The sequence below is a fragment of the Argiope bruennichi genome, chromosome X1 (genome assembly GCF_947563725.1).
Source record: "Argiope bruennichi chromosome X1, qqArgBrue1.1, whole genome shotgun sequence".
Classification (NCBI taxonomy): domain Eukaryota; kingdom Metazoa; phylum Arthropoda; class Arachnida; order Araneae; family Araneidae; genus Argiope; species Argiope bruennichi.
In genome coordinates this window covers 117,252,615-117,272,759 of record NC_079162.1, presented here as the reverse complement: position 1 = coordinate 117,272,759, position 20,145 = coordinate 117,252,615, and the positions used below count along the sequence as shown (strand labels likewise).

Here is a 20,145-nt window from a genome sequence, read left to right as displayed (position 1 = left end):
CTAAGATATCAAACAGTGTAACAGTCTCAGAAAAGGTTTAAATGTCAATAATAAAGAATTTAACAGTGAATAAATTTTTTAAAAAATAAACTAACATGCATTTTAATACTCTAATGATGATAAACACTAATAATATTATCTATAACTGTAATAAGAAAACACATAAAAAATATAATGGATATAGTTCATATAAAAAAAATCAAGTATATGTGAAGATAGATTTCCATCCGCTAAAAAACACCAAAAAATGGCTCTGGCATTTAAAATGACATGGTTTTTATTTTTAATACACTGACCTCCAAAAGTTAAGGTATAGTATATTTTCCGTTTACCATTAAAAAAATGGCACGAACATCAAAATTCACAGTTTATATGTATGATAGTAACAAACTTTACGAAAATTTATGCAAAAACAATAGCTACTACTTCTATTTTAAAGAACTGAATATTTATATGGAAGGGGGAAAATATGCAAAAGTCTAACCTTCATAATTTCATTTGTAAGTTTTAAGCGTGATTATAGATCATCAATTGTTAATGGCAATTTCGTTCACAATAGCCAAGAGAATCTAGCAATTTCCAGAAGAAATCACCACCCCAATTTGTTAAGGTGGCGGTCGGTCGGATGGATGGATGGATGGAAATGGAGTTGTCACAAACTGATGTAGCTAGACCTCTCAATGTGTCTCGTAGTGTGGTCAAATGACAATGGAATCAGTTTCAATCCAAGCTTCTGAGGTGATCTGTTTTCAGAGGACAGGTTTCAGGCCAACGACGAATTATTGCACTTACAGGGGACCATTATTTAACTGTTTCGGCTCGAAGAAGGAGAAACACTACTGTGCCTCACTCAACTGATGACAAATCATTCTATGGTAAAAGGGACAAGAATCTCCGCTACTATAGTACAAACAGGTTTTCACAATGCAGGTCAGTACGCAAGACAACGGGATGCGAATATAAGCCTGAACGCAGAGCTGCCAGTTTATGTTGAGTAATTTATACCAGAGATTCTAAACTACTTTTGCAAAATACAATGTTCGGATACATAGTTTGCGGAAGCGTAAGTGAGGAGAGTAATAAAATAAATACACTGTGGTTTAATACGGAGTAGTGTTTTAAATACAACATCAAAGACATTTTGGGAGTTAAGAGATTATTGATATAAAAGACGAGAGTAATTGCAAAGAGGATGTAAATTTAGAGATGTTTAAGGAAAAGGTTAGTTTTAAAAATAGCCGGTATGAGGTAGAATAATCGTGGAAACGGGATAGTAGTGAGTTGAGCGATAATTTTAATTTAGCAAAGAAATGACTCTGAAGTCTTATGAGAAAAATGCAAGGTGATAGAAATTAATATTCTGAGTATTGTAAGATGTCATGACATTACTTAAATGAAAGAATAACTGAAAGAGTTACAAATCCCTTTGTTCCCACTAACAATCCCGTATTTTATCTTCCTCATAAAGTGGTAATAAAAAATTAATCTCTCACCACAAAATTTAGAATTGTTTTTGATTTTAGTGCACATAAAGTAGGGCAATTATAACTGAACGAATGTCTTTACCAAGGAGAGAATCTTAATCAGAAAATTTTTAATTTGCTACTATCCTTCCGTTTAAATAAAGTTGCAATTCTTGCGGACATTGAGAAAGCCTTTCTTCAAATTTCCCTGGTCCAAAAGACAAAGATTAAGTGAAATTCCTCTTGCAAGTGACAAGGACAATATAGAATTGTACAGGTTCAATCGTGTTCTTTTTGGTGTCAATTCGTGTCCTTTTCTATTAGTAGCAACGGTTTAAACTCATATTCAGAAACATATAGAGCAGTATCCTCATACTTTGGAGATTCTCGATAGTTGCTTTTGCGTTGACGACCTCAATACAGGTCATCAGCACTTCATGTGTCAAGTACAGCAGCTGAAATAATGAATAATGCAGGCATGAAGCTTAGGAAATGGATTTCGAATAACAATGATATAATGGAGAGGTAGGAATATGAGAAATTTCATCATTTAAATATAAATGATTTCGTCAACAAACCACACAAAGTGTTGGGAATTTCCTTGCATCCTGAAAATGATTGCCTTGCTCTAATCTAAAAAGTCTCTTAGGCATTCTACAAAATAGGAAAAATACTAAGCGATTTCTATTAATGGCTGCAGGCAGAATCTTCGACCCCATGGGATTTGTAATCCTTATCATCATCAGATTCAGCATTTTATTTCAAGAAATTTGGCAACAAAAATATTGATTGGGACGAAGATTACATACAGATATAAGTGAGAAGTTTCAACAGTGGTGTGCAGAAGCGCCTTCTTTAGTTGAACTTCAGATACCTAGAGTTGTCTTAGAGGAGCTTGATGATGAGAACCCAGTGTGTGAAATCCATACTTTTTCCGAAGCCAGCATTCATGTACGTATATGGAGCGGCTTCCTACGTAAGACTGAAAACTTCCAGTAAAATTCCGTGCGCCTTTTGGCTTCAAAGAGCTGTGCGGTCCCTCTAAAACGAATAATTCTTCCACGGTTGGAACTTATGAGAGCGTTGCTTGCCGCAAGGCTGGCAAAAACCGTTACCCAAGTTTTCGAGAAAAAAATGGCTACAAATTACTTCTGGACTATTTCAATTATAACTTAGAGTTGAATTAAAGGTCCTAGCAGCAGATGGAAAGTGTTTGTCTTGCAAACGCGTCATAGAGATACAAGCTCTTACAAACATAGATTCTCGGCATCACCGCTCCGATAAAGACAATCACACCGATCTATTAACCAAAGGTATTAACTCCGAGTTGCTTCCATATAATTCCAAGTGGTGGAAAGGCCCATCTTTCCTGATGTCTCCTGATCTACTGGGCATGAACGAATTCCCTTGTATCTCAGAAAAAGAATATTTTCTCGAAATAAAAAATAATATTGTGGACACTAAACTGAATTCAGATACTAATATAACACTTTCTCTTTTTAGCGCTCCCAATTTGTTGGATTGTTTATTTCTAATAAGTATGTAAAAATTGTATGTGTTTCAGCTTATATTTTCTGGTTTGTCAACAACTGCAAGAATTCAATTGTAAAAAGGTGGGTCCACAGTCATTAGGAACTAAAGGTAGCAGAGATTCTTAATTAAGAGCATTCATTGTACAGAATTTGTAAATGATATAAAACGTTTGAGCAAAAATTCAAATGTCCCAACTTCCTCTTTCCCCCGTTCCGTTTGTCCCCCTATCTTGATGAGAATGGAATAATCAGAAAATCCGGTAGGAAGTCTAATTCTTCTATCAATCTTGATAGTAAACATCCATTTATAATACCCCCCCCTCAAAAGTAAATTAACCCAATTGATAATACATTATCATGAAAAGTACTTGCATTCTGGTCCCCCAAACCCGTTAAATCAAATAAGACAAAAGCACTCGCCGTTAAAGGTCGAAACATGCAGAAAAATAGTACATGACTGCATTCAGTGCTTCAGAGTGAACCCTAAACCTTGTTCTCTGAAAATGAGAGATTTACCCAAAAGAAGAATAATTCCAGGATTTAAATTTGATTCAGTAGGCATTGTCCTGTGTGGTCCCTTTTTCCTTAAAAATAAATGTCAAAAAAAAGGGGTGGGATCTTTCCAAAAAATTTATGTGTGCATCTATATTAGTTTTGTGCAAAAGAAATGCATCTGGAGATAGTCACCGACTTGCCATCAGAGTCACTAATAACAACATTGAAACTCTTTGTATCAAGAGGAGAGAAATGTAAAACAACATTTTCAGACAATGCTACTAACTTTGTTGAGGCAAACAGGGAACTTCAGAATTTCTATAAGTAAATCTCAATAAATGAAACACCAGCAAGATTCCTTTCAGACGACAATATTGAGCGAAAATTCATCCCTCCCAGAGCGCCGAATTTTGGTGGTCTCTGGGAGGCTGGAGTGAAGAGTTTTAAATACTATTTGAAAGGTACTGTGGGCAATTCTGACGATTATTGTTCAAATTAAATCAATGCTAAATTCGCATCCTTTAATGCCACTTTCTTCAGATGTTGAAGATTTTAAACCTGCTCATTTTCTTGTAGGCAGATCTTTAACATCAACTGCAGAACCTTCTCTTGTAAATATTGAAAGCTACAGATTACGCTTGTGGCAGAGAACCACTAAGGCTATGCTGGCAATTTGGAAAAAATGGAGCGTTAATTATCCGAATAATCTGCAACAGCGTACAAACAGAGTGGATGTTTACCAAACAAAATATAAAAATAGGTGATATGGTAATTTTAAAGGAGGATAATTTAGCAGTTGCAATTGGCCTCTTGGTCAAATACGCGAAATATATCACAGTACAGATAATAAGGTTAGAGTGGTATTGGTAAAAATAAAAATGGAATATTTAAACATCCAATCACTAAAGTTTGTGTTTTACCTTTTTCAAATGAATAATAATGTAGAAATGTAATGTGCACTTATATAATATGCATTGTATTTTTATTTTTTTTTTTTACACTAAATAGTGTAGTATATAGGGTATAATTCCTTTGGTGTGTAATTGAAGGCATACAATTTTAGAATGAAGGTATTATTGTTATATACTATTGTGAATTGTGATAAGAATTGTTGAATATAACATTCCTTCATTTGTTTGTTTTGTTGTTCTTGCTCTTTATCCTTGAAAGTTCATCATCTGTTGAGAATCATTAGTGAAAAATCGATAGAACCAGCATTCAGAGATAACACAACCCTAAATCAAAGTCAAGGGCATGATGAAAATAAAAACCAACAACAGTCAGTCACAATGAACACATTTAAAAGGAAAAACAAGAAATCTGATTCAAAATGTACCTTAATCAGAGAAATATAACTATATAGAAAATTATTCAGATCTAAATAGATAAACATTGAATTAAAGAAAGCAGAAAAAGAAAAGAACCTGAAAAGTCTATTTTTGTTCATACCTGTCTCACACATCTAACGGCCGAACTTGATTCCATAACCATAACGGATTTCATATAGCAAAGCATTTCTTCTGCATTTTTACTCATTTCACAAGAATCCGAAATTTCAAGAATTTGGCACATTACATCTAAGACACATTTCAAAAGCTGGCAAAATTTTTCACTGCTCTGAAAATCCATAGAAATCTAAAAAATCAAAGCATTAAATCAGAAAAATGTCATAATAGTCTAGAATTTGATAATAAAATTGACTTTTCCAATGTTAGGAAACAATTTACTGATTTTCTTTCCAGCTAATAAAATATTAATGAGGAATAATATAATGAAACCCAAAAAAGAAATTGAGCTTGATTTAGTTTAATGAATAGTTTTATTCAAGGAAGTACTAATTCAAAACAGAGGTAATATATAATTTAATACAGCTAATGTCCAATGAGTGATACAGATACAAATCTCTGACCTATGCCATTCAAGTTTTAAGAAGAGTTAATATATGTAGCCTGGAAAAGTATTATAATTATGAATTACTCGTTCCTTGCCTAGGAAGCCGGAGTGAAATGCAAGATCGACCGCCGCGAATAATATCGGGCTCTGCGACTGACCAATAATAGCTCCATTTACAAGCAGAGCAGTTCATACGATGATCCCGAAAACAGAAAGCCTACATCGGCGATGGGCTCATTAAAGAGGCAACAACACCATTCTCGTACTTTCCAGGAAAGTGAATATCTATTTATTTATATGATGACTTTGCATCCTTATATTTAAGATTATCCCATCTAGAGGGATAAGAATATTATGTACGGAACAAATGAGAAAAACTAACATTCATTTTCACCTCGTAACTATGAAATTTTTACTTTGATCTTATTTCGCAATAAAATAAATACAATTTACAAATAAATAAAATAAATACAAGATTATTACAATCAAAGTTCGCCTATTCAGAAAGCTCCTTCCTATGGCTCACAATGAAATATACTTACAATAGCATGTAATAAGAGAGATGCGCTTCGTGAAAACCAAAAAAAGAATAGTTAAATTTTCAACAATGAGTGGTGCTGCACAAATATTTAACGGGATATTTCTAGATTTTCTAGATCTCTTAAGCAAAACTGAATAGTTCATTTCAATATTTTCCTTTCTTTATATACTAAAAACACACTGAATATGTCTCATTAAAATCTTGGATGAATTGCATACTGATAGTGTTTTTTTTTTTTTTTTTTTTTTTTTTTTTTTCGATTTTTTTATGGCACAATAGTAACAGATTTGACCATGCTGCGCAAAACTAAATGAAATTCTTTCTAAATAAAGGCGTAAATATTATACATATATATAAATCAATAAAAATACAGTTAAAATTAGCACTGCTTATTATATATATACACTATCTGGCCAAAAGTATCCGGACACCTCTTAAAAAAGTGTTCTGGACGGTGACGCAATTTGATGCGTAATCGAAAGTTATAAAAGCATTAGTAGTGGTTTGTCAGGTTGTATTTATGCGTTTGTGAAGCAATGAGTAAGTCAAAGGAGCTTAGTGAGTTTGATCGTGGCAGTATAGTGGGATGCCATCTTTATGGGAAATCAGTTCGTGAGATTGCGGATATTCTATAGAAGCCTAAATCCACTGTGAATGATATAATTATGAAGTGGAAACTTAGAGGCAGTGAAACTGCACAAAAACGAACTGGTAGGCCGAAAAAACTTGGTGAACGCAGCCGCAGAACTCTGAAAAGGGTAGTGAAACAAAATCGCAAGTCCTCGTTGGTGGAAATTTCTCAGGAGTTCCAAAGCTCATCAGGCGTTAGTGTTAGCAGCAGGACTGTTCATCGAGAGTTAAAAAACTTGGGATTCCATGGTCGTGCAGCCGCGTATAAGCTGAACATCATTTCACAGAATGCGAAGCATCGATTGCAATGGTTCAGAGCTCACCGTCATTGGAGTGTGGACATGTGGAAAACTATTCTTTGGAGTGATGAATCTCGCTTTACAGTCTGGCAGTCGGATGGATCCGTCTGGGTCTGGTGGATGCCCGGCGAACGTTTCTTTAGTGACAGCATTGTGCCAACTGTTAAATTTGGTGGTGGAAGCATAACGGTGTGGGGTGTTTCTCGTGGTATCGCCTGAGTCTGTAAGTTCCTGTGGTTGGAAACATGAACTCTGAGATATATGTGGACATTCTGGACAACGCTGCACTCCCAACTCTATGGCAATATTTTGGGGAAGGCTCATTTCTCTTCCAACAGGATAATTGCTCCATTCACACATCGAGGTTTCCACAGACGTGGTTTGAAGAAATGAGTATTCAAAAACTGGACTGACCTTCTCAGAGTCCGAACTAAATCCCATAGAACACCTTTGGGACGAATTAGAGCGCAGATTATGTAGCCAGCCTAATCGACCATCCTCATTGCAAGCACTCACTTCAGCTCTGATGGACGCCTGGAAGTCAATTCCTATAGCCACCTATTAAAAACTGGTGGAAAGTCTTTCCAGACGTGTGCAGGCTGTCATCGATGCAAAAGGAGGACCAACACCATATTAATAAGTGCCTCAGTAAGCTCCAAGTCCATACCACTAGGTGTAAGGATACTTTTGGCCATAGTGTGTATATATATATATATATATATATATATATATATATAATGCATGAAATGATATTTTAACCCTTAACTGGGGGCGTGCGGTCTGTGAGACTGCTAGTGACGGATTTTCTGTCACCCTTATTCTATTTTTAGTTCAATTGAATGGATTGACCCTGTAGCTTCCTGTTTTGTGACCTTCAATACATGCGCACTTTTTCAACCGATTTCAGCAGATGCTTTTTAAAACAATTCAGCTATTTCTTCGAGTGCGGTCTCTAAGACCGCATCTCCCTGCTAGTGTCCCAGTGATAAACAAGGCTTAGCAGATGACGCTAAAACTTGATCCCCGAAATATCATCCAGTTTACTGATCCTTTTATGAAGCAGTGCTCCAGACACTTTTAAATGAAGCAGAAAGTGAATTTAGCGATAAGGATAATTGTACAGAAGAGTTTTTCGATTAAAGTTCGCATTCAACTGGTTTTGATATGTATGTTCAAACATAATTAATTTTTCTAATGATAATGTATTTTGAAAAATTTATAAAATATATTAATATACCATGATATATATATATATATATATATATATATATATATATATATATATATATATATATATATATATACAAATTTATAGGTTGATTTTTATACTAGTTCTTAACCTGTATGTTCAAAATGCCCTAGAAAACAGTGCTATGAAAGTCACACAAGCCGATAAAAAAAAGGGCCAATTTTTACCCATTGTCATTTTTTTATTTTTCATATAATTGTTGAATTTTACATTATATTGTCTTCTATATACCTTCATATACTGTAAAAATAAATATGATTTAGAAAGTAAAAAGTAATATGCTTTTTCAAGAATATTATTTATTGTAACATGTAATTTGAGAAGAAAATGTATGCTCAAATGCATTTACTTTTTTCAATTATAATATATTTTGAAAAATTTCTAACACATATCTATATATCAAGAAAAATATCTGCAAAATATGTTGGCAGTTTCTCATACTAATGCATTCATTAGTAAATTTAATTTGAGTGTAAATTTAATGCGGTCTTCTAGACCGCACCTCCCCAGTTAAGTCCTAAAATTTCACCTCCCCAGTTAAGGGTTAAAATCTAATTTAAACTTTATTAATTTTGTAATTTTTATCTTAATTTAACCCATATTAACTTCACCATAAAATGGTCTCTTATTTCCTGATCCAATTCCACCTTTTTTAATTAATACTACACGAGCTCTGTCAAACTGCTTTAATCAGCACTTTCACACTCTCCAAGTGGAGGAATAAAAATCTGTCATGCTTTGCAAATTCTTTTAAAAGATGTCTAAATTCCCTAATCTAAATAGACACATATCAAAGAAATCCCTATCATAATCTCATAGTATAAAACTACTGGGGAAAATATTTCGCTCTCTTTTTGCTCTTTTCTCGCGTAGTAGATTGAAGTATCTCGCCGCATTCTTCCTTCTGCATATTATGCCTCCTGGGATGGAATAAAGCGAAGTTTAAAAAAAATTCAAGTCTTCTCTCTCTTCGGCTACGCTACTGTTTAAAATATATATTATACTAGCTATTACCTGTGACTTTGTTCGCGTGGAAATTTTTATATATATGTATGAGAACTGACCTAAACATCTTGCGCCTCAACCAATACCTAAGCTCCGTTAATGATTAGGACATTGTGAGTGTCATCCAGACTATGCATGATATCTTCTGATAAAGCGTCCTTGTATTTATCCCACAGCTGGAGGGGATTTGATAACCCGCAAGTGCTCACTAAAATTGCAAACAGGTCATTGTGAGCAAAACGCGGTTGCTGCACATTGCCGCGGATGTCCTGCAGGCTGCGTTTAACGCCTCTAATGCATGCTTGTGCGACATTGTGCATTCTTCCCATAATATTAACTTGCACTGCTACAAAAGGATTCCCCGGCCATTGTTTTTGGAGATGTTACATGTTGGGGTATCTTTTCTTGCAAGATTAAAGGGCAATTTGAAAACGGAATGTGCCGTCCGGCCACTGTTGAGCAAAGTTGCAGCAATGCCCGAGGAAGCTACAGTCAGACTATATTGCGGTCCTTGCGGAATATGGCTAGCAGAAGATTCAAATCAAGTTCGTATTTTTTAAAAATCAAGTCTATTTCATTTATCGATCGAGCTTGAAACAGCAACAACAGTATAACACACATAATTTTTAAACTTTTAATTAAAATAAAAATACAATTGTCAACGATAAGAACAAATTGCGCATGCGTGAATTTTCAACGTCAATTGGAGTAATGCAAATGCGTGAATTTTCACCGCCAGTTGGGGTAACGCAATGCAGATTAGAAATTTTTAATTTCCTTTATTCTGTTTTATTTTAATTTAAAACTACTTCGGAATGAATCCGAAAGATCGATTAATAACAATGTTTAATTCTAAATGCATCAAATACTCAGAAAATAAACAGAATCGCTTGAAATAATCGGTCGAAAACATGTTAAGCCTAACCTCGTTAGCGTAGGGGGGAAAGACTGCAGCCTTACTCATTTGGCGGTGGGGATATGAAAAGATTTTTAACGGGAAAATGAGTGTTTAATTAATAAAAAATTGACGACTCAATTAACCGGAATAAATAGTAGCCTATGTCCTATTCCAGACTATAATCTATCTCTGTGCTAAATTTCATCCAATTCCGTTCAGCCGTTCTGGCGTGATTAACTAACAAACAGAAGAAAACAAAGAAATGTATCGCCTATGCATACCACAGCTTTTGCTATTTGCGCATGAGCAATTTAAAGTTTTCGTACATGCGCGATCGTAGTGGGAAAATAATTAAAATTCAATTATAAAACTCCTTTTTTAATTTTGATATGATTTCAATATATTAAAACCTTCTCAAATAAATGCCGCACAAAATTTTACAAATATCTCCAATATCAGTTAAATATTTCTCGAGTTCAAACATACAGACGCTTTCATTTTATACTATGTATAGATATATACACGAAAAAAAAAACAGGTTGATTTCAAAAGAACAAAAAACTGAAGATGTGGTGTGTTACAAAATAAAATAGATAAAGAAATGGAATTAAAATTTAGACAAAATTTGGTGGACTGTCATAAAGCAGTTGCACGAGGAACACACTGGTGCCTGTTATCCAATTAGCAGATGACCATGAGTGTATCACATTAGACACACTCATCGTAGTTCAGTAAATAATGTATCTACTTATACAAGAGGTGTTTAAATGAAAAGGTACGAAACGACACTGTGGGTATAAATGAAGACTTTATTCAAAGTATACACCATAGGCCTGAGCACAACGATCCCATTAATTAACGAGCAGAGGGATTCCTTGTTCCCAGAATTCCCGTGGCCGTGACGAGACCCAGTCCTCCATAGCATCCTTGAGTTCGCCGTCCGAGTTGAAGCCCTTTCCTTTCAAATGTTTTTTCAGGAAACAAAACACATGAAAATCGCAGGGCGGATGATCGAACTGCTCCCACTTGAACTTGGCCAGTTCTGCGTGTGTGACCCTGAAGACGTATGGACACGCGTTAACATGGAGTAGAACCAGACACTCCGTGAGCAGCCCCGGTCTTGTGTTCTTGATAGACCTGCGTAGTCTTCGGAGTGTCTCAGAGTACACATCGCAGTAGATGGTTCTTCTGTGCTCGAGGAATTCAACAAGTAGCGGATCTTGGGCGGCCTCTGCTCTCTCCTGCGCATGCGGGCGCCCACGCATGCTCCGATCTACGACGGAGACTCCAGTCGCATCTCTAGATGTCCCGCTACTTCCTCCCATAGCGGCATAGTCAAATATGTTAACGGTTATGTTGTTACGACGTTTCATACCTTTTCATTTGAAAACACCCCTTATATATCTCTCAAACTGCTCGTAAAACAAGAATAAACGAAAGATTTGTTATGCAAAGGATTTTTTATTTTATTTACCTTGTAACTGTTGTGAGCACCTTTAAGTATTTCAAACAGTTTCATATATAAAGAAGAATTATGAAACTGACCAATATTTCCAGTTATTTTGCTACCAATTCTGTCCTTTTCCATATCACTCTTTTCTATAAACACAAAACAATAATTTTAATACTATGCAGTCATTCAAATAAACAATTTAAAAAGAATTAGTTGCATTATTCAAAAAGCAGTAATTATAAAATTTTAATTTTGAAAGCTGATGATTCACATTAACAAAAAATATATATCATGTCCTCTAACTTGCAAATATTAATTTATTACTTAATACACTTAAAGCAATAAAATATTGAAAGTATGCAATTCCCCCTCTTACTGCAGAAAAAAAATTCAAGAACTTTTTCAGAATTTTTTAATTCAAGAAAGAAAATGCACGAACCACAAACAAGCATATTTTAAACATAAATGCAAATTATGAATTCAAATATTTTCACTATTAATATTGAAATGTAACATGACTTTCTTGTTTGCTACAACTACTACTACTACTACATACTTAAGCAAACAGTATTTGTAATGAGCATCTTGAAGTTAATAAACAAAAACTAATGGTTCAGAATTAATTTCGACTTCAAAATGCAAGCGCCCTTACCGTTATCATCGCACAGTTACAATTAGAAGCTAACATCACACAAACTACTATTGGGTGCTCACTTCAAAATCGTATTCACACTTTAATTGAAATAGAATTCATTAAAAAAAATTTTAATCCCACAAGAATCTCTTACCTCACTATTCACCAGTGCTAGACAGAAAGAAGAGGAAAAAGCAAATACAAATAAAATAACCTTTATGTACATTCAAACGAACGAACTGGAAACAGAGTACCAATAAAATATTTCTAATTTACATTTTAAGTTGCTCTGGTAAAGTCTCAGTTATTAAAACTATTTGATACTGCTATGCATTAAAAATCTCCTATTTTGTACTGCCTCTTCAACTACTTGTTCACAGATTTCAGCAGTACACAAACTCTCTCTTCATTTTTCAAGATTTTTTTTTTTTAAATCATGCAATTAATCTACAATGCACATCTTTTCTTATTCTTTTCTGATTTTGAGATCACAGTTTTCGCTTGTCTTATCTTTTCGCCATATTTAAAGGAAATATTTTTTTGCAAATAATCCACATTCATTAGTAACTCAAAAATCCTCTACTCCACTGCAATTTCAATTCATATAAAAGCAAATGTGTTGCAACATAACTTTCTTCGTTTAGGTATACAGTCCCTTTCCAACTGTGGTATGGGTATGTGATAGTACTATCAGAATCGTAATTATTTTCGACAATTTCTGAAAAGATTTTTGACTTCATATTTTGATAAAAAGTTATCAATTGGAATCTTGCACATTTCAAAATCCTAACATTCCACTGGATTACATGCTATAGTATTCAAAAAATTGCTAAATTTCATTAAAATAGAATCGCATTTTTTTTATACAGTCGCTTGCAATTCAAAAGAACAAAAAGAATGGCTTTCTTCTTGTTACAACAGAAATGGGCTTGCTTGGCCATTTTCCTCGGGTATAAACTCATGTTTTTGGCAAGTTGAGAAGGAAATTATCCAAAACTTTACAAATGAAGGTATGTGCAAAGCACCGTTATTCATTCATGTCTGAAATCTCTCATCTATTTTCATAAACTTTCAGATCAATAACTTTTAAGCAGTCTTGTTTCCAAAGAATCTTCTACTAATTTTTCTGATATTGGCATATGAATCCATGTTTAAAAAATCAAACTTATAAATGCAATTTAGAGTTGGAGGAGTTGGAAACTTATAAATGCAATTTAGAGAGGCCTCCAAAAACAACATTTTTCATGACAGTGAAAGTTTTCAAACAGACAGTATACATCTTTTTTCGTGTGTTGAACTGAAAATGGCAAAAGTGGATAGTCTCTCTCACAGAATGTTAAAAATGGTAGGATAATTTTGGTGAATGACAAGAAAAAACTTAGTTTGGCAGAAAGGGTCAGATGACAGTAAATCTGCACCACATTTAGATTTTGACATAGGTAACTTGACCTATTTAACATTTTCAATATAGTATATCATCATTCCATTCTGCATTTCGATTGTCTGTTCAACAGCAGCCACATTATCTAAACAACGTTCTATCAAAATTCTAAGGGAATTTTTGAAAATTTTATATAATTCTCCATTTTCGCTGGCGAATCTCGGAATATATAAAACACATTACATAAAAAGGGGCTTACTATCTTATGTGGTTAATACTTTCCATGGCAAAAAGAATTTTTGGTAATATACAATCTAATAAGTTACCAGCTTCCAATTTACTGAAGGATCCTTCATCAAAACAGAAAAAATCTTTTGCAAATCCAGTATATCCAAAGAATTATGAGAATCCTTCAAACCCTCTTATGGACGTTTTGCAGTATGAAATGGGATAGTCTGTGAAAGTTCAAATTATGGATCTTTTAAACCTTTTTATTTTATTCCATTCCAAACTAAATGAGTCCATTTGTTTCAATAGCAAAGATCGTTTGATTGGATTTATCAAACATTAGCCATACAAATTAATATCAGCCACATTAATGAGCAATGCTAAATTAAATCAAAAGCATTTTATTGGTCCACAGGAGAGCTTTTTGGCAATCTTTTTGAATAAAAATATTTCTCAGGAAAAGTTTGAAATCTCCTTATGAGAACTATATGAAAAGTAACTCAACATACTCCAAATCTTCATCTAAGCATAGCAAAGACACGATTAATGGCAAAACAATATTAATTCTATTTGCTGGATCTGTTGAAGATTCCCTGGCAGTTCTGGCAGCAATGCTGCATGCCCCTATGTTTTTTATTCAATTTTAAAATTTATTATGATTTTCAGTATTATTAATTTTAAATTATCTTGCTTTTTAAAAACATTTTTGAAAAAAAGGCTACAAATTTGCCATTTACTTTAATAGCTCCACTGTTAATGGTTAATCAATGTTTCATCAGTTTCATAATTATATGATGTAAACACACAAGTATAAAACTGTCAAATAAACTTTTTCAATCATATTAAATGCTACTTCACGTGAAATATTTTAAAACTTAATTAAAAATATTTGTTTGTAGCCTGGATTCAAGCAATTTAATCAAAATATAAAAGGAAATTTACAATGCATATTTTGAGAAGTTTCCTTAAAAAAATAATAGTGTAAACACAGAAAAATTATAACTAACCTGCTGTTTTACTAGGAGATCCTTTAATTGCATTACTATTAGTTGGCGATTCATCTTTTAATTTACTTTTTCTTTTAATTGGACTTAAGGATGGTGCATTCGGTAAAGAAGGCAAGGCCGAGCGACTACTCGCTGGAAAAGGATACTGCTCTTCTAGGACATGGGTAAATATATTCAGAACCCTTTAAAAAAATACTGCATTACCGCAAAATGAAAATACATACATAAATTAATCATAGCGTATTATTAACATAAAATATATTTGACTCATGGATCATAAATCCCAATTATCACATGCATTACAAACAAATGATTATAAATTTATCATCAATGACAAAATATCCATAAGTAAAATTTAAAGTATTATTATAAATTTAAATATAAATTTAAAATATTTGAATAAGATTGAGACAGACAGATTACTAAATGCCAAATTCAGTTAGGAATCTATATCCTAATGGAATTAAATAACATAACATAAATTGATAAAAAAATATCTTATTGCCCTTTACAAGGGGATTACACGGGGTTGAAATCTGAGATTGGGATGAGATTTAGTATAATGATGGTATACATTTAGAATCATCTATGAAAATATTAAAATGCAATGCCCAGTAAATTTCGAGAAAATGGTCCTCAAACTTTTGATAAAGCTTATATACTGATAACTTGACTCCCATCCCGATGATCCCGATAGATTGGCTGTCTAGGTAACCGTCTCGTACGCGGAAGGTCAGGGTTCGAACCAGGCTCAAATTTTTTTTTCTTTTTTAATAACTCCTATTCAATTAAAAATTTACAAATACTCCTAATTAATATGTTTTTATTTTTTTTTATCCAACCTAAATGTTTATTATCAAAATACATAATAATAAAATTAAAATTTTAAAAGAAAAAAATTATAAATACAAATGCATTTTTTAAACAAAATAAAATTATTTAAATTTAATTAACTATTTACAGATAGTTTTAATTAATATGCTACTTATTTTTATGCAAGGATAAATGTTTATTATTTTAATACTTAAATTGTAATTTAATATTTAAAAAATAATAATAAATATAACATAAATGGTGATCATTATTAATTATAAATACTCACATCATAAAAAAATTATTCAATATTTCTAAAAAATTATCCTAGATACATTTACTTTCGATTATATACAATAACCAGAATGGTAACTATAGTAAAAAAATTGGAAACAAAATATATTTCGACATCTTGCACAACTGATAAATGATGATCGTCCACAAGAGCAGGGTTTCTTTAAGAGATCTATGGGAAAACAAATTTTATTTCCATTTAAAAATATTTCTCGTTTATCAGAAAGTTGGGCAGCCTACCATGAATACCTTATCATCTTATAAAAAATTGGTGATGACAATTGATTGAATTTTTACATTATCTTCGCAAGAATATATTTCTTGATCATCTTCGATTAAAAAAGAATTTTGTATACGCTTAATACGCTTTGAACCATCTGCCAACGCATTTAAATAAATTAACACCTGCTCTCTACTAGTTCTTTTGATTACTGAATTTGGAGACGTTTGCTTACATATTTAACAAATATTAGTTGCTCCCTTCAATTTTTAATATAAATACAGCTTCATTGAGTTGGAATTGATAATTTATTACTATTAAAATCCAAGAATTTGAAAATTAGTTGTTTCAAAATGATGCAAGCAAATTAAATTATCTGTAGCCATTAATGTTATGTTTTTAATTACTTTTCCTTTAAACATTAAATTATAATTTAAGTATTAAAAAAATAAACATTTATCCTTGCATAAAAATAAGTAGCATATTAATTAAAACTATCTGTAAATAGTTAATTAAATTCAAATAATTTTATTTTGTTCATAAAATGCATCTGTATTTATAATTTTTTTCTTTTAAAATTTTAATTTTATTATTATGTATTTCATTAATAAATATTTATTCTGGATGAAAATTTTTTAAAAAAATATTAATTAGGAGTATTTGTAAATTTTAATAGAATAAAAGTTATTAAATAAAGAAAAAAAATCCTAGCCAGGTTCGAACCCTGACCTTCCGGATACGAGACGGTTACCTAGACAACCATGCCATCGGGAAGGGGGTCGAGTTATCAGTATATGAATTTTACCAAAAGTTTCAGGACCATTTTCTCGGAATTGATTGGCCATTGCTTTTTAATATTTTCATGAATGAACATTCTAAATGTATACTATCATTATACTAAATCTCATCCCGCTCTCAGATTTCATCCCCGTGCCCTCCCCTAGTTTAGTCAAAGAGTTTAAAAACAATGAAAGAACACCACAAAAGAAAATTGGATAAACAATGGCAAAATTAATAATGTTAAAAAATTATGATAGGAAATTAATACAAAAAATTTAATTAAGATAAACTTATTTTCATGAACAATAATAGATTTTTTGAAATTTTTCTTTAAATTTTGTCTAAAACTTTACTTGAGACCATTTATTTATATCTTCAGAAAAAAAAATTATAATTATGCCTGTTGAAAAACGATACAACACTAAATAATCCAAACTTCCATTATGCCCGTTCATTTAAACATGGTTGAAAGTCAACTCAATACACTAAATTACTTTTCATAACATTCTGAAGACAAAGATGATGTTAGAACTTTGAAAATTGATGACAGAAACATTTCAAAATTTAAATGCTACTTTTCAAATAACTACAAAATCAGACAATTTCACCGAATTTAAAAGTAGCTGTAGTTCAACATGTAAAGTATTACGGGGACTTTTTCTTTTCTTTTCTTTTTGTTTAAACGGATGTCTAAATCATCAGTTATTCCCCCACCCCAGCCATTCCCCAATCCATCCTTTGATATTGCCAACTATTTAGATATGCAGGCTGTACAATCTTCTATTAATTCCAGGAAGAACAATTTCATTGTGTCCCTTATTTGGGATGAGTCTATAAACTCAGATTATTTCAGCAAGTCTAATAACAGAAAAATTTCAGGAATTTACACCTAGATATTTTCACTAATTCCATTTCAGATCTCCCCGAATTCGAAAAAGACTTTTTAGGAATTATGCTTGTCTGTCTTTCAACACAATCTTAGATAAACGGATGAAATTCGATACATGGGCTTTACACCAAATTTACTATTTCTATCAAATTTCGAAAGAAATCCCGTTCAGAGAAAATTTGCCCAATAACTGCAAAACGAAAAAAGCATGACGGTTAAAATTTGGTACAAAGATTTAACATTTAAAGAGTAGATGCATATCAAATTTAAAACCAAATCCATCAAGGCGTTGACGGTCTGTCAGTTATTCCTTTTTAATGCATATAAACGCAATAATTCAAAAACATAACTGAGGAAAATGATATTTAGTGCACGGGTTTAGCATCCAAAATGTAAATGCAAATTTTGAACCATATCTGTTAAAAGGTTGTTGGTTTGTGCTTCCACAAAGGCAATAATTTAAAAACGCAATAATTTAAATAGGTAGAATTTGATAATGATCTTGTGACTATAATTCTAGTTCTGTGACAAATTTTGGTCTGAAAAAAGGTGTCCAAAATACATTTGTTTCTCCGATACTTGCATTAACCTCATCCTTAGCGATTATTCGCGAGAGATCACACGCTATTAGGTTCTTTCCTAAGTACTGTTTATCAACACCATACAGATAAAAATACGTTATTAGAGAATATGCAAGATAGCTTAGGGAAAACAATTCCCAAAACTTTCGTTTACAAAAGTATGTTCGTGAAGTTTCTTCGTTAATATTACGAATTTCCAAGTAATCAATTTCTATTTAAATGTTTGTCTTTATTTCTAACTGTTTGCCGACTAATTAATTATATAACTTGATAAATGTCGTTTTCAGAAAATTGATTGATATTGAAAACCCCAATTTGAACTAACTGCCCGTCAATACAAAAACAGCCTGCTTTTGAATCTATAAGTTAAAAAAAAATTAATTTTTACGAATACGAGTATTTGGTTCACATAAAGAAGAGTGGACATTTTTCAGAACAGCAAATATAACTTTGCAGATTTTGCAGAATCAACATTTGACAAAAATAAATTAATAAATAAAAATTACTTCAATAAAATATTAAATATTATCAAAAATACAGACTTAAGAAATACAAGTTTACATTCTTTATTAACACTGCCATTCTTTATTATCACATAAAAACATCTTGAGGAATGTCGCATGTTCCTTACAACTCCTCACTACATCCCTGAAAACAAATTATATTTATACTAAAATTAGGAGGCAAATCGTTATTCGTTAAAGATACGTGACATTGGTTATTACGAATGTATAATATCATCTCCTTGCATGTTAGACTTATGGAAAAAGAGATTTAGAGATTCTTACTGGAAACCAAGTCATTCATGAACGACCTTGGTGGCAAAAATAAAGTTTACAGAACATGCAAAAACTATAACCTAATCACAATTAGGAACCGAGATCTGGATATTTTTCTGGAAAAATCAATGTGAAACCAAACACCCTATTAATACCAATATGAGGCCAAGATGCTGAAGTGAATTATTGCTCAGTTCGAATAGCGAGTTATTGAACTACAGACGCCGAGTACTCTTAATAGTGCTGTTGCTGTTAGTTGATAGCGAATTGCTTCTATACCTTCTACATGTTCTGACAATGCAGCGATCTTAACTCTGTTCTTGTTACCCGTGCTTCGTACTTTCTGGAATATTCATGAAATAAAGTGTTATTTCCCCCTATCCAACTTGTTGGATATCTTTTATTGTACATAGATTAAACAATTTTCACAATATTCTTTACCAACAAAGCCCAATTAAATTAAAATTTTGTGGTTCCACGCAAAAAGCGTAAAACTTTATGAGCAAGATGACAGCTTCAGTGAAGTACCTAAAGAAAACAATATCACTTTTTTCATAATTAATTAATACAATCTGAATCTGAACTCAGAAATTAATGTAATTAAATAAAAACAAACAACATACTTCATGAGATGATGAAATACTTTTCCGATTATGAAGGATATGTAAGCATCAGGTTTAACATCTTGTTGATTACCATTACTATTTTTGTGATTCTCCACAAAATATTTGTACCAAATACCTGGAAGATAGTTTTTCTCATTAAAAAGCAGCTACAAATGGAACAAATAGAGCATACATCAGTACACTGAATTACTAGATTCTATTATTATGTCAAATATGTGAATTGCGCATATATTTAATTATCTAATTCCAGCATATTCATTTTCATAAAATTTTCTTCAGTATGAATTGTCATAATATTTCCAAAACAATTAGCTATAAAAGATTAAGAAAATAATATATATAGCAAACAAAAATGTTATTGCATGTTATATATTTAATATTAGCAATATAACTTGAAATTGTTATTTAAAACTGGAAGAAAAATATAACAGGTCTACTTATAATATATTTTTAAT

At 32.2% G+C, this 20,145-nt stretch overlaps 1 protein-coding gene across 3 annotated transcripts in view; it reads right to left on the bottom strand.

The window, feature by feature from the left end:
* Window positions 1-20,145, bottom strand: part of LOC129958136 (huntingtin-like) — a 131,236-nt gene that overhangs the window by 78,729 nt on the left and 32,362 nt on the right. For all 3 annotated transcript variants that reach the window (XM_056070348.1, XM_056070350.1, XM_056070351.1), the window contains 4 exons: window positions 19,688-19,805; window positions 14,709-14,890; window positions 11,480-11,604; window positions 4,940-5,125 (listed from right to left, as the gene is read on the bottom strand). In XM_056070348.1, the coding sequence (XP_055926323.1) occupies window positions 4,940-5,125; window positions 11,480-11,604; window positions 14,709-14,890; window positions 19,688-19,805 (611 nt within the window). The remainder of the gene's footprint in view (window positions 1-4,939; window positions 5,126-11,479; window positions 11,605-14,708; window positions 14,891-19,687; window positions 19,806-20,145) is intronic.